General features: G+C 49.8%; 1 protein-coding gene across 5 annotated transcripts in view; it reads right to left on the reverse strand.

Moving 5' to 3' along the window:
- vti1a (vesicle transport through interaction with t-SNAREs 1A) overlaps window positions 1–16,370 on the reverse strand; it is a 101,802-nt gene that overhangs the window by 24,328 nt on the left and 61,104 nt on the right. For 3 of the 5 annotated variants that reach the window (XM_023839626.2, XM_023839623.2, XM_023839624.2), the window contains 2 exons: window positions 13,875–13,945; window positions 11,020–11,081 (listed from right to left, as the gene is read on the reverse strand). In XM_023839626.2, coding sequence (XP_023695394.1) covers window positions 11,020–11,081; window positions 13,875–13,945 — 133 coding nt within the window. Of the gene's footprint in view, window positions 1–11,011; window positions 11,082–13,874; window positions 13,946–16,370 lie in introns of all 5 variants that reach the window. The other 2 variants (XM_023839625.2, XM_023839627.2) reach the window with 1 other exon arrangement.

The raw sequence follows: 16,370 nt of genomic DNA on the forward strand, positions 1-16,370 counted from the left end.
AGGTGCAGTGGGTATGGAGGTACACCACGTAAGGAGGTGCAGTGGGTATGGAGGTGCACCCCGTAAGGAGGTGCAGTGGGTATGGAGGTGCACCTCGTAAGGAGGTGCAGTGGGTATGGAGGTGCACCACGTAAGGAGGTGCAGTGTGTATGGAGGTACACCACGTAAGGAGGTGCAGTGGGTATGGAGGTGCACCCCGTAAGGAGGTGCAGTGGGTATGGAGGTGCACCCCGTAAGGAGGTGCTGTCAGCCACTCAAAAATGTAACTTCAACTCTTTCTCAGAGTTTAAATCACGCACATGAAATGAGGGGGAACATAAAAGTCAACAATACACTAATAAAAATATTGAGGGGGGCAGTGTGGGCAGCAGCAGAACACAAGAGCACAGTCCTGGGGTGCAAACCCTGAGGATGCCAGGGTCAACATGGCTTTAAAAGGCCGCAGAGGAAAAACAAAGCACCGTGTGCTCTGAGTGGAGCGTGGGATCAGACGCCGCTCGCACTTCTGACAGATGGAGAGAAAATGCAACATTCAAGATAACACTACCTGAGTGTTGTTTACGATTAACCATGGAGAAGGCCAATATTTTATGGAAATTTCTGTTAGCATTTAATGAGTATAATTACATACAGGCTTCAAAAGTCAAAATTTAAGAAAAGCTAATAACATATAAGGTAAATCATCAAAGACAAAAGAAGCCGACTATCTGCCAGCAGGCACGGCCAACCTCAGCTCCCCAGGGCAAAAGGGCTTTTAATGGGCTGACGGAGCTGCAAGCGCTGTGACCTGCATGAACAGTTACTGATTGACAGTTATCAGCCCAATGCTGTGCCATGAGCATGGCACCTATACAGCAGAGAATTAAAAGCATGGTGCAGGCTGAAGAGACACCACTGGTCAGGGCTGGCATTCACTGCATGACGTCATTCAGGACGAGGACTGTCAGCCAGTCAGACTGCTAGCTGCAGGAAGTCCCTGTGCTCCTGGGAAGGCCTCCTGTCCAGCTGGCAGTGGGCCAGGGTCAGCAGCAGGACCGCATGCCAGCCGCCTGCTATCTGACTGTGCTACCAGGGTCACACGAGCCTCAGTAGGGGGCAGACAGGGCGGAGTGGCATACACACCTACACACACAGGTTCGTGGGGATTCATTTCCATGACGACCTTAACCCCCCCCCCCCCCCACCAGTCCTAACCTTACCCATAAGCAACCAAACAAAATACAACATTTTTGGCATTTTTAGTTTTTTGACTGCATTCACAGACCTTTGTGAGTAACAAAGTCCCCATATGGTCCCCATAACAGGTTTTTATTACATTGGGGGAACATATAATCATAAACCATGCAACACACACACATACACACGCCTGCACAAACAGGCACAGGTATACACACACATGCACACACGCAGGTATACACACACTCACAGCCATAGGAGACTAAGAGTGCCCTTCCCATGCTTATGGATTCTGGAGCCTTCTGCCCATTTTACAATTATTAGATGCTGGGGATGTCGTCGTTCTTGTTGCAGAGACACCAGACTGGAACGCGGCTGTGCTGGAAGGCCTCACCAGCGTAATAAAAGGACGACTCATCAGGGGCCATAAGACATGGCGTGTTGCCATGACGCGGCATGGCGCTGATACACGGTACCATCGACAAAGCAAAGGAGCAAACAAAGGCACTGTGTGCATGAGGGCATCCACAGATCCCCAGTAACTCCTGTTGGGGATTATCAGGGCGTACAAAGACCTCACCGCATGATCCAGCATTTAGCCAACATATATTTTAAACACATTATGATGTAACATGTTTTATACCGGTTGCCTGCAACTGACACTGTAACAAATAAGACAAGGAGCTACCACTGCATCACTAATTCACTGAGAAGAACAAGCAGCTGGCACTGCATCACTGATCTACTGAGAAGGACAAGGACCTACTACTGCATCACTGATCCAGAAAGAACAAGCAGCTACCACTGCATCACTGATCCACTGAGAAGGACAAGCAGCTGGCACTGCATCACTGATCCACTGAGAAGGACCAGGATCTACTACTGCATCACTGATCCAGAAAGAACAAGCAGCTGCCACTGCATCACTGATTCACTGAGAATAAGAAGCAGCTGCCACTGCATCACTGATCCACTGAGAACTAGAAGCTGCCACAGCATCACTGACTCACTGAGAAGAACAAGAAGCTGCCACAGCATCACTGACCCACTGAGAAGAACAAGGAACTGTCACTGCATCAATGATCCACTGAGAAGTACAAGCAGCTTCCAATGCATCACTGATTTACTAGGAACAAGCAGCTTCCAATGCATCATTGATCCGCTGAGAACAAGGAGCTTCCACTGCATCACTGATCTACTGAGAACAAGAAGGCGCTTTCACTGCATCACTGATCTACTGGGAACTAGCAACTTCCACTGCATCACTGATCTACTGGGAACAAGCAACTTCCACTGCATCACTGATCTACTGAGAACAAGAAGGTGCTTCCACTGCTTCACTGATCTACTGGGAACAAGCAGGCGCTTCCACTGCATCATTGATCCGCTGAGAACAAGGAGCTTCCACTGCATCACTGATCTACTGGGAACAAGCGACTTCCACTGCATCACTGATCTACTGAGAACAAGAAGGTGCTTCCACTGCTTCACTGATCTACTGGGAACAAGCAGCTTCCACTGCATCACTGATCCACTAAGAATACCAAGGAGCTCACCATGTTTCTGACTTGCCTGAAAAAAGTCCCTGCAGAATCATTCACTGCCTCTGGACCAATAGGAGCAGCAATCTGCTGGAAATCAGCTTTCAATCCTATGTTATTTACAAAAAAAAAAAGCGAAAACGAGGGTAAAAAACCAAATGAGAAAACATGCTGCCTTGTAAAAGAATCATTCAGTGAAAAGGCAAACGACAGATTTTCTGCAAAAAAAAACACACACCAGAAGCACTGACATTTTTCTTGACACATCCATCACGCAAATTCTCGTCAAGCAGTACATGATAAAAACGAGGATATTGGAAAGCAACGTTTTATCAGAGGCTCTCAATTAGGAAAGCATGCTTTCATTTTAATGCTTCCTGTCACATCAGACACCACTTTCAGCAACTCTTCAACTTAAAAGCTTTGTCTCACAGCCTGAAACAGAGGGGAAGGGAACCAATGACCCCATACAGTACTAAGGCCCCAAAGCTTTTCTTTCCAGGATGGAACGAGGGGAAGTGAACCCATGACCCCATACAGAACTAAGACCCCAAAGCTTTTCATTCCAGGACGGAACGGGGTGAAGTGAACCAATGACCCCATACAGTACTAAGACCCCAAAGCTTTTCATTCCAGGACGGAACGGGGTGAAGTGAACCAATGACCCCATACAGTACTAAGACCCCAAAGCTTTTCTTTCCAGGACAGAACCAGGGCTCCAATCCCTTTGCAGGAGCCCATCAAAGTCAACTAAAATCAAAATAAACAGTGTCCATCTGTAGATACTGATCATGATGAAGGGCACAGGAAAACCTGCTGACAGGACAGCTCCAGCTACTCCAGAGCCTTGGAAAAAGCGTCATGCTGCACATGTAAAAGGGAACTTACAAGTAGAACTAGAAAAACAGTTGTAGCAGAGAGAAGGGACAAGTGGGAAGGTTTGTACGAGTAAAAAAAAGTGACCGTGCACTGAGTAAAATGCTCATTCCCAGAAATCATGCCGACCACATGGCATCATGTGACACGGGCCCACCCTGGTCACTACACACAGGTGGTGCAGCTCTGATATCTCCTTGCCTCCAACGCATCTGCAAGATGGACAGCGAATAAGGTACCACCAAAGAAAGAGTTACAAAAAAATACAATTTTGAGCCTTAAATCACATCAGAGTAACATTAGGTCAAAGGAACAAAAAGTACTACCTTCTGATGGAGAAATGTCAGACCTGTATGTGATGGACCACTGCTGCCTTTTCTTCAAAATGTCTCAGGGACAGTAGAAAACACAACATATAGTGAAACAGCTGCATGGAGTCATACATGTAATTGTGACTTGTAACTGATTTGCTGATTGGTGGAGCCCTCTCTCTAAGGTCCCATATGACAGGTCAGCAATGGCGGGGAGCAGGCCAGGGGTCCGCAGGCATGGTACAGGACACCAAGCTACAAGACAGCTGCTCCCCCACAGTGGCTGCCATGCCGGGCCTCGCCACAGGAGACAGCTAGCTCAGGTCGTCCCACTGTAAGGTTAAAGAGCTGTGCCTCCGCCGTCCGGGCACAAGGGGGGGCGTCTCTTCATGCTGCTCGTTGGGGACAGGAAGCGGTAAGGGCTCCCAGAAAACACCCCCTGTCTGTGTGCTGCATACTGTCACCTGTCACCGCGCTCAGAATAGCGAGCCGGAAAAGGTGCCATACGCAGCTACAACAGGCTCAGGGCTGCCATCGCCAAAATGACAGTTAACTTTTTATGACGAAAGCTTTGTTTTATTCATCTGTTTATTTATTAACATTTTTTTATTTCCCCTCACGGATAAAGCACACAGGCAGGCCCGGCAGTGCTGAGACAGCAGATCAAAAGCCCGTGTGAGCTCTGAGTGGCACTCGGACCCCTGATCCTGTATTACGAGCACAAGGGGCTGTGTGCTGCTCCTGTCAGAGATCAGGGCTGCAGACAGTGAATAAACCATCGCTTCAGTGTCACATTGGTGTGACCCCACTGCGTTTAAAGGCAGCGGCAGCGAGGGAGAATCCCTCCTCGCCGCACGAGAGCAGCTTCCGGCTCCAGGGCATACGAGTGCTGAAAACTGACACAACAACATCAAAGTGCAGGAGCGCTCCATCTGCCCCACTCGACGGCCACTGAACACTGATACTACAGCTCCACAGCTCCACATGGCACATGGGGGTTTTTCACTGAACACTGATACTACAGCTCCACAGCTCCACATGGCACATGGGGGTTTTTCACTGAACACTGATACTACAGCTCCACAGCTCCACATGGCACATGGGGGTTTTTCACTGAACACTGATACTACAGCTCCACAGCTCCACATGGCACATGGGGGTTTTTCACTGAACACTGATACTACAGCTCCACATGGCACATGGGGGTTTTTCACTGAACACTCTGATACTACAGCTCTACAGTCCTACCTGGCATACAGGGGTTTTCCATTGAACACTCTGATACTTCAGCTCCACAACCCTACTCAACACATGGGGGTTTTTCCATTGAATGCTCTGATACTACAGCTCTACAGTTCTTAGACAGTCACAAGCCTCCCAAACAACATCTCTATTTGACTCAGAAATTAGAAACCAACTGTATCGATGCACCCCTGGAACAGAAGGTCTTTTCACTTTTAAAATGTTAGGTTTGAACCTGTGCCAACAGGCCCTACTGTAGACCTACTGTACATAAACTTGCAGTGCAATTTGCAGAAAACAGGATTACTTTGGTTGCCAGGATGATGGAAGAGGGCCTGAGCTGTTTGCCAAGAGAACGTTAATAGTTCACAGAGAGCCGATAGCAGGAGATTGGCCATCTCAGAGGAAAATGAACTAAAGCATACCAGACGTGCTGAATAAATGCATGGATGGGAACGAGTACAAATGTGGTACAAGTAAGCATCCAGTGAGGCAGAGGGAGGAGATCAGACGGTGCTGGAGATGGGGGCCGCCCCCAGTGCTGGGGGACAGGACTCTACCCAAAGAACCGCCCCACTTTGCTACAGCCAATTCAAGTCTCATTACACACAGTTAACTGTTCAACAAAAAGTAATACAGCCATGAAAATGCTAAAATAGCCACAAAATGTTGTGCACGTCATTCCATTCATCTTTTTCAAGTTTATAGTGTCACCCAGACCCTGAATGCCAGCAGATTCTGCCTGTTAATGATGACTGCACACCAACTGTATGTTTTCATTCACCAAGGACTGCGGCTATTGAGTTTTTATTGTAGTGCCTTTTTTATAGTGTTTTACACTGTTACTGTAACGTAGTTGTTTCACTGTGTCATAAGTGTTTCTAAATTTCACAGTGTTACTGCACATTGTTATACCGTTACTGCAGTGCGTGTGTTTTACAATGTTACTGCAGTGTTTTTACTTCAGGGCTACCACACAGAGTTTGTTTTGCCATGTTATGGTTAATGTGGTTATGGTTATGTTTTACAGCTACATTGTAACTAAAATGTGTTTTACTGTCCCTGCACAGTGCTTTGCTTTACAGTTAAATTGTGCAATGAGTTGCAGTCAATAGTGTGTTACATATATGTGTTTGTGTAGCAGGAACCTCCCCCCCACCCCCGGCCCACAATCTAGAAATCCAAAACAGTGGCTTCTCTGTAGTAATGAAACCTGCAAGCTGTCATGGAATGGCAACAACTGGGGAATCTAAATAAATGAGAGTATAAAAACACACTGAAGTATGATTTACAATTTGTTGCAGCTCCAATTAAAAGCAAAGTGAAATCTTTTTGTTAGACTTCAGAGCGGGCGTGAATGCGCCCCCAGGACGGGTCCGATTTGCATCACGCGGCAGCCCACATGAATCTCCCGCATTTCATTAATTATATGACCTACATATCCCTGCTTTAATATTCCAGTCTGGGGAAAAACCCATGCGAAGCGGATGCCTGGGAAGTCTAAATCTGGAGATGTTCAGGCCATCAGGCCCCACCCAGTGCCCTGCTCTGCCCTTTCATCTCCTCCCCCAGCGGTGATCACGTGACAAATGCATTGAGACGGAACTGGGAGAGAATCACTGGACCCCCGGTCAGCTGTCAGCCATCACCATGTGTCATACATACGCATTCACTCCTTACCAGACTGTGAAGTATCACCATGTGTCATACATACGCATTCACTCCTTACCAGACTGTGAAGTATCACCATGTGTCATACATACGCATTCACTCCTTACCAGACTGTGAAGTATCACCATGTATCAAATGCATGCGTTTACTCCTTACCGGAGTGTGAAATATCACCTTTTGTCAAACACACTCACTCCTTACTAGAGTGGGAAATATCACCATGTGTCACAGACATTCACTCCATACGGTGCTGTAAAACACTGTAAAATATGTATGAAACACACATATTCACTGTGATCTGTGATGCTGCCTGAGTGCAGCCGCATGGCAGAGAGCCGGAACATTCTGGGAGGTGCTTCATCCCGCCACCATGCTGGAAGGAGCTCATCCTCCGAGCTACTGAGAGGGCAGCCATCTCTCCCCGCGTTACACCACATGCATACGGCTTTTCAAAATCCGACTGCTTTTCCCTTTTCATCTCAGCCCAGCAATAATATTTACAGCAGACCCCACTACAAATAAGCGGACTACTTCATCTCTGCCAATGATGTGCAGGAAGAAACACGGGAGAAAGAATAAATGGCAGCTTATCTGCACAGACCTGTGTGTGAGCGTGGCCTAGAGGCCGGCTCCGACGTGAGGCACTCACAGAGTGAGGGTGCCGGAACGCAGCCATGAGCCGGACGGACGGGGAGCCGTGTGTTCTCTCTCTGCTGCCCGCTTATAAATGACTTTGAGAGCTGCAGAAACTGAGCATTAAGAAACGCTTTATTTTATTTAAAGCGAGCCCATCTTGGCGGAAGCCTGCCAAGCAGAAACAGGGAGCAGCGTGCTCGTTTAGAAAGCTCATAAATCCTGATTTGAATGGGTCGGGCCTGAAGGGTACCCGGCATCGCTCCATTTCCAAATGCTACGTCTGATTAAGTTCTCCCATTAAGTGACAGCTGAACTTTAACATTAATATGATATTATTTAAATAACTACGTCTTATTTACTTTGCACCAAAAAAATGATGAATGATCTCTGGACAGCTCCAGTGACACAGGACAGGCGGGCCCAGTAATGAGAGGTGACAAAATGGAGACATATGCAGAATATTGGTTACAGTCGGCGTCCCCGGGCCTGGGGCCGGGGCCACGCCAGGCCTGATTGTCTACACGCACTGAAGCATCTATTTCAATTGCTGCTTCCTCCGTGGGCCGGATTTTAAATTTAGTGGGTGTCATTTACATATTACTGTTAATGAGAAAGGCGGCGGTGGTGGCGGGAGCGGTGGTGGAGCGGCCCCGCCGGGCGGCCGCTTTCTCGCACACACATGTGACAGGCGTTTCGCTGAGCGCTGCCATTTCCTGCCACTGCCGCCACTGCTCAGGTCTCTAAAGCTGCAGCACTTTCTTCATTAGGCTCTGAGGGGCAAGAAAGCTCATCTCTGGGCCAAGACTGAGGCAGGATTCAGCAGCCCGAGGATGACACACGCACGCACACGCACACGCACACACACACACACACACACACACACACACACACAGACACAGACAGACAGACAGACAGACAGACAGACAGACAGACAGACAGACAGACAGACACACACACACACAGACAGACAGACAGACAGACAGACAGACACACACACACACACACACACACACACACACACACAGACAGACACAGACACACAGCATTCAGAGAGCATATACCACAGCATGTCCTTTTTCGCTTGCTGCAGGTACAAGCCTCACCATATTTCTATGCACATTATACATTTTTGTTTATCTGTTCATATTGATTAAAGTGCTGCACAACCAACAGTACTATAGAAGACAGCTTAAGAAGCTGTCTTTGTGTATGTGTGTACATATGCACCTCCTTCTTGAGCATGTGGGGACATCTTCCGCCCAAAGAAACACACTGCACAGGGATACCGGCACAAAGTCCCCAGAGGACAGGCAAACCAGCAGCAGCAGTCTGCCCGTCTGCATCTGCCTGTGCCCATACCCCTCTGGCTATCTCAGTCTGCCTGTGCCCGTGCCCATCTGCCTGTCTCAGTCTGCCTGTGCCCATCTGCGTCTGTCTGTGCTGTACCCATCTCAGTCTGCCTGTGCCCGACTGTGCTGTACCCATCTGCCTGTCTCAGTCTGTCTGTGCTCATCTGCCAGTCTCAGTCTGCATCTGATCCTATCAAGGATCGAAAAATAAATTTTCTTTTGGTGTCAAATTCCGAACAGTAAATCTCAGTGTGTGTGAGCTAATAAGCATGCAGCATACTTGTATGAAGATCTAAAGTCACTAGTGATTGGGTGTCTAAAGTAATGTTAAATACACGCATAGTGTGAAAAAATTCTAAGAAATCAAAAGTCGCATTTTGCAAGCATTTTTGGAGACAGTGTGACTTGCAAATACGCCCCCCATTTATGGCTAAATATGCCCCCCATACAGTGGCTGACCACATTTATCATGTGAAACACCCGGAGGGAGCAAGTGTGTATGCGTATGCATGTGTGTGTGTGCGAGACCATCAGAACTCGGCCCGATTCAGTTCTTCAGAGGTATCATGACAGAGCCACTACTGAGGAGGTGCTTACTGTGAGAAACTTGCCGATTGCTTGACCACAAGCACCGGCACCAAGTTACAGTACACGGAAGTGCAGAAAAAAAGGTGGTATTGGTAGGTGGTATTATTTCTGTACCTCAATAAGACCGAATACCTTTTGCCTGCGTCTCTAGCCGGAGCCGACAGGAAACGTTGCAGCGGTTATTAGCGGGATAACGTTACATTGCTTTTTTTATTTTGTGGAAAATTAAAGATCAATCTGCTGGCCAGATTTATTTATGAATTATAAACATGTCGCAGGACATATAAGTAAAAGTTTCACGTATCGATTGTGAGACGCGCATTTCAACCAGTTCACACGCTCACACGCCACACCTTGTGTTTCTCACGCTGAGGTATAAAGGATAACCCCCCCACCAAGGTGTCTCGTTATATAGAATTAATGGACGAGGCACCGACCAGCCAAGTAATAGCATTAGAAAATACTGTTTGTTGCATGTGATGCTGCTGCAAGCACATTATTACATGGATGTGCGTCATACGGAGTGCAGACAAGGTGGGAGTGGCAGAGCAAGAACCAATGAATGTAGTGAGCAGGGCTGTAAAGCGTCACGCAGTGACCGTGAGACACACGCTGCGCCCCTGACATGTAATCTCACTGCAAACTTTAATGAAGCTTGAGAGCCCTGGTAAAATATAAATAAAAGCCTGTGTCCCATTATGATCTCTATTGATCCCCCCTGTAACTAACAAATAATTACTTGTTCAAATAAAAGATTAGTGCTGTAATGTTTAATGTACTTTTGTTGTTGTTGAAATTGTTTTAAAAACGTGTTGGTATCAAAAGAATTATTGTTCAGGAACCGGTATCAAAATCAAGGTATAGTTCTGGTACTGGTATCAAAAATTTTGAATGATGCCCAGGCTTACCCATCTGCCCGTCTCAGCCTGCCTAGGCCTGTGCCCTTTTGCGTCTCCTTGTGCCTGTGTGAGCCTGCCTTGGCCTGTGCCCTTCTGCACATCTCAGTCTGCCTGTGCCCATCTAGCCATCTCAGCCTGCCAGGACCTGTGCCAGTCTGTGTCTGTCTGCCTGTCTCAGCCTGCCTGTGCCCATCTCTGTTTGTCTGGGCCCATGCCCACCTGCCCATGTCCATCTACTCATCTCAGTCTGCCTGTGCCCATCTACACGTCTCAGTCTGCCAGTGCCTGTCTACCGTCTCAGTCTGTCCATGTACGTTTGCCTGTCTCAGTCTGCCTGGATCCATGCCAGTCTCAGTCTGCCTGGATCCATGCCAGTCTCAGTCTGCCTGGATCCATGCCAGTCTCAGTCTGCCTATGCCTGTCTGCTCATCTCATTCTGTCTGTTCCCGTCTCTGTTTGCCTGGGCCCATGCCCGCATGCCGGTGTCTATCTCCCCGTCTCAGTCTGACTGCGCCCATCTACCCATCTCAGCCTGCCTGGGCCTGTCTACCATCTCAGTCTGTACCTGTCTCAGTCTGTCCATACCTATGCCCATCTACCAACCTCAGTCTGCCTGTACCCCTCTGCCCGTCTCAGTCTGTTTGCGCTCCACTGCCTGTGCCCATCTGCCGAAGCCCATCTGTCTGTGTGTGCAATGCTCACCAACGGTCACAGGCCCGTACCTTCTTACCTTCTCAGCATTCCTGTCAGGATCCTGGAACTCTTTCCAAGGTTGGCATCCGTCTCTCTCAACTTGGGGACAAAAAAAGAGACAGTTGTTGAGACAAAAGAAGGAGCAAAGACAGCTCTCTGGGGCTGATGGGACAAAGGGTTGCAGGCTCCCTTCCCCCACAGGTGTGCTTTGGGTGCAAATGGCACCCCCCCGTTATCTTGGCATGGAAACCATGGAGAGAAGTGTCTGACATGTGGCTCTACAGGGGGTGTCCAGGCTGCTCCTAAAATATACTTTCCAGCCAGAAGAAAAAGATCTGGAGAGCACAGGAGGCAGGGGAGGCGCAGGGACACGGCAGGAGGTCCACAGCACAGCCACTGTGGCAGCTGGGGATTATTAAGGCTGCTCACTGCAAACGGAGGTGCTGACAGGAGCAGAAAGGCATGCAGGACACAGAGCAGCCATGGAAAGACCAGCAGCCAATGCCAGCCCATAAGCACATTCTTACTACTGCAATTATTTTTTGGCAGGTGTGAGAGCGTGGGCATGTGTGTGCACAACATGGAGGGAACATGCCGACTCCACACAGGAAGAAGAGGCCCTCTTCAGAGCAGCCTGTGTGAATCGTTCCAGAGAATGTGAGCAACCATGCATGGCTTTATGCCAGAGATGCTGGCACAGTGGCCTTCTGACAGCACAAAACAGGCATGGCTTGATGCTGGAGGTGCCTGTGCAGTGACCTTCTGGCAGCACAGGACATGCATGGCTTGATGCTGGAGGTGCCTGTGCAGTGACCTTCTGGCAGCACAGGACATGTATGGCTTGATGCTGGAGGTGCCTGTGCAGTGACCTTCTGGCAGCACAGGACATGCATGGCTTGATGCTGGAGGTGCCTGTGCAGTGACCTTCTGGCAGCACAAGACATGCATGGCTTGATGCTGGAGGTGCCTGTGCAGTGACCTTCTGGCAGCACAGGACATGCATGGCTTGATGCTGGAGGTGCCTGTGCAGTGACCTTCTGGCAGCACAAGACATGCATGGCTTGATGCTGGAGGTGCCTGTGCAGTGACCTTCTGGCAGCACAGGACATGCATGGCTTGATGCTGGAGGTGCCTGTGCAGTGACCTTCTGGCAGCACAGGACATGCATGGCTTGATGCTGGAGATGCCTGTGCAGTGACCTTCTGGCAGCACAGATATCACAGAAGCACAGTTCCGTTTAGCGGCATGACACAAATGGGAACCTGACTAAATGCCAAATGAAAGCAGCCTGGTCCACACTTTTACACCCAGCAAAACGCCTTGTGGCAGCAGAGGTCCGGCCCAGCCCAGGCTCGTGGGAGGCGCCGCTCTTGGCTGGCGGCAGACCTTTGAAAGGAAATGTTTTATTTCGTTTGAATTGAACTTGTGGTGCCAGCTGACACGTTGTGATCTTTAAGCATCCTTCATAAGGGGTCCTTTCAGGCAGCCCCTGGCCGGGATCACACACCCCATGGTTGCGGGGGGGGGGGGGGGCACAGGAAACAAGAATGCACAGGTGGAGCAGTAGCAGAATGTCCTATTGGTGGGCGCGTAAGTGTGTGTATGGGCATGTACAGGTGTGTGAACATGCATAAGGGTGCGTATCAGCATGTAAGGTACTGGTGTGTACAAACGTGTGAGTGCATGGACGGGCATGAACAAGTGTGTGAAAGTGTGTACAGGCCTGTACAGGCATGCATACAGACATGTAAGTGTGTGTACAGGTGTGTGAGTGCACATATAGACATGTGAGTGTGTGTACGGGCATGTGAGTCCACATGCAAGCATGTACAGGTGTGTGGGGGTGGGTTTGTGTGTGTACTGGCATATACAGGCATGTGAATGTGTGTTCAGGCATGTACAGGCATGTTAGTCCATGTTTAGGTGTGTGAGTACATGTACAGGCATGCGAGTGCGTGTAGTGGTGTGCATAGGTATGTGAGTACGTGTATGGGCAGGTGAGTGTTAGTGCATGTACAGGCATTTCAGTTTATGTACTGACATACACTGATGGGTATGTACAGGCAAGTGAGGGCATGCATGGGAATGTACAGTTCTGTGAGTACATATATGGGTGTAGGAGTGCAAGTACAGGGGTGTGATGGCATGTACGGGCGTGTGAGGGCATGTACTGGCGTGTGATGGCGTGTGATGGCATGTACAGGCGTGTGATGGCATGTACTGGCGTGTGATGGCATGTACTGGCGTGTGATAGCATGTACAGGCTTGTGAAGGCATGTATGGGCATATACAGATGTATGAGTGCATATATGGGCGTGTGAGGGCATGTACTGGCATGTGAGGGCATGCATGGGCGTAGGAGTGCATGTACAAGCGTGTGAGGGCATGTACGGGCATGTACAGATGTATGAGTGCATATATGGCATGGATAGGCGTGTGAGGGCATGTACGGGCATGTACAGATGTATGAGTGCATATATGGCATGTATAGTCGTGTGAGGGCATGTACGGGCATGTACAGATGTATGAGTGCATATATGGGCGTGTGAGGGCATGTACAGGCGTGTGAGGGCATGTATGGGCATGTAGAGATGTATGAGTGCATGTATTGGCGTGTGAGGGCATGTATAGGTGTGTGAGGGCGTGTACAGGCGTGTGAGGGCATGTACGGGCGTGTGAGGGCATGTATGGGCATGTACAGGTGTGTGAGGGCATGTATGGGCATGTGAGGGCATGTATGGGCATGTACAGGCGTGTGAGGGCATGTATGGGCGTGTGAGGGCATGTACAGGCCTATAAATGTGTTGGAACGTGCCTAAGGGTACAGTATGGGAATATAAGCATGTGTACGGCTGTGTAAGCACAGGCCTAGCTGAATTCAGCTGCACTCACCCGATCCCTGGACCGCTGTATCTTCTCCCTGTCTGAGTGAAGGTTGGCCAGGATTTCTTGACCGACTTGCTCTGTGAAACATGAAGATAGACTCCCGTTTAGTGGCATGTTCACCCTGTTCTGAGAAGAATCCCCACTGAAATGACCTGTCGACAAAGAACTGTTCTCATTTCAGTAATTCACTAGTACGTGTGCACACATGCTCACACACATGTGAAATGCCCCCACGGCCCTTTGGCAAGGGCATGAAAGATGCTGGGTCCCTGGCTCCAGGAGCAAACACCAGTGCCAGCGAGAAGCGTACCCTTTGAAGCCACACACCCAGGACCCCACAAGGCAGACTGGGCCGGGGGCGGGTCTTAAGGGAATTAGACTTTCCACTCTTTCCACTCAGTGGCCATCACTTCACCTCACAAACAGCAAAGATACGGGCAACCCAGACAGACATGCCAGCGGAAGGTGGAGCCCTCTGTGCTGCTCTCCGGGTGAAGATAGTGGCGCGTGTGCCCCACATGTGCCCGCTGTGTGGCTGCCATCTGCCAAAATTTGTGAGAGGCATCTGTCAGCAATGCAAGTGTTCAGCTGGTCACACTGGACAAGTGAACATGTGAAAGAAACAAATCCTTAAGTAGAGAATGAGAGTGGGCTGGAGTGCTTTATGTGTATAAATGAGCTCCCCTAAACAGGAAGCGCCTTTCAAGGAGACTAGAACAGCATAAATAAAGGAAAAGGAGCACAGGATATTTACACAGATCAAAGCAGCGAGGTGATGGGAGACAATGCGCACCACCCAAAACACAAGAGGAGGTACAGGAGGAGGAGGATTAGGGGGGGAGGGGGGCAGGAAGAAAAGGCCTGTACCTACTGCTATCATTAACTTTCACTCAGGGGAAAGACAGATTGAAGGATACCCAGATTAAATAAAGCAGTCAGACAGATATATAACAGATAGGACAGATTAAAAGAATGAGCAGTGAGATTAATAACAATAATCACAGATGTACGCGCAGGCTGGTGGGGGGGGGAGGGGGACACAGACCACATCCATCCATCTCAGTCCAGCGTGTGGGATGCTGGGGCTTCACTGGAACTAGGTAGCAGGACTGTACAAGTCACAGGGACCGTCCTACCCTGACAGAGGGGGGGCAAGGGGCAAGGAGAGGAGAGCCAGGATCAAAGCATGTGGCGAGTAAGAGGCCAACTGCTGCAGATGCAGGCGGGACAGAGAGTCTATGCACTCTGTGATACAGTGGCGAGTAAGAGGCCGACTGCTGCAGATGCAGGCGGGACAGAGTGTCTATGCACTCTGTGATACAGTGTCGAGTAAGAGGCCGACTGCTGCAGATGCAGGTAGGACAGAGAGTCTATGCACTCTGAGATACAGTGGCGAGTAAGAGGGCGACTGCTGCAGATGCAGGCTGGACAGAGAGTCTATGCACTCTGAGATACAGTGGCGAGTAAGAGGCCGACTGCTGCAGATGCAGGCGGGACAGAGTGTCTATGCACTCAGAGATACAGTGGCGAGTAAGAGGCCGACTGCTGCAGATGCAGGCGGGACAGAGTGTCTATGCACTCAGAGATACAGTGGCGAGTAAGAGGCCGACTGCTGCAGATGCAGGCGGGACAGAGTGTCTATGCACTCTGAGATACAGTGGCGAGTAAGAGGCCGACTGCTGCAGATGCAGGCGGGACAGAGAGTCTATGCACTCAGATACAGTGGCGAGTAAGAGGCCGACTGCTGCAGATGCAGGCGGGACAGAGTGTCTATGCACTCTGAGATACAGTGGCGAGTAAGAGGCCGACTGCTGCAGACGCGGGCGGGACAGAGAGTCTATGCACTCAGATACAGTGGCGAGTAAGAGGCCGACTGCTGCAGATGCAGGCGGGACAGAGTGTCTATGCACTCTGTGATACAGTGTCGAGTAAGAGGCCGACTGCTGCAGACGCGGGCGGGACAGAGAGTCTATGCACTCAGATACAGTGGCGAGTAAGAGGCCGACTGCTGCAGATGCAGGCGGGACAGAGTGTCTATGCACTCTGAGATACAGTGGCGAGTAAGAGGCCGACTGCTGCAGACGCGGGCGGGACAGAGAGTCTATGCACTCAGAGAAAGCGGCGAGTAAGAGGCTGACTGCTGCAGACGCAGGCGGGACAGAGAGTCTATGCACTCTGAGATACAGTGGCGAGTAAGAGGCCGACTGCTGCAGATGCAGGCAGGACAGAGAGTCTATGCACTCAGAGATACAGTGGCGAGTAAGAGGCCGACTGCTACAGATGCAGGCGGGACAGAGTGTCTATGCACTCTGAGATACAGTGGCGAGTAAGAGGCCGACTGCTGCAGATGCAGGCGGGACAGAGTGTCTATGCACTCAGAGATACAGTGGCGAGTAAGAGGCCGACCGCTGCAGACAAAGGCAGGACAGAGTATCTATGCACTCAGAGAAAGCGGTGAGTAAGAGGCCGACTGCTGCAGACGCAGGCAGGACAGTGAGTCTA

This window comes from Paramormyrops kingsleyae, chromosome 20 (assembly GCF_048594095.1).
Source record: "Paramormyrops kingsleyae isolate MSU_618 chromosome 20, PKINGS_0.4, whole genome shotgun sequence".
NCBI lineage: Eukaryota > Metazoa > Chordata > Actinopteri > Osteoglossiformes > Mormyridae > Paramormyrops > Paramormyrops kingsleyae.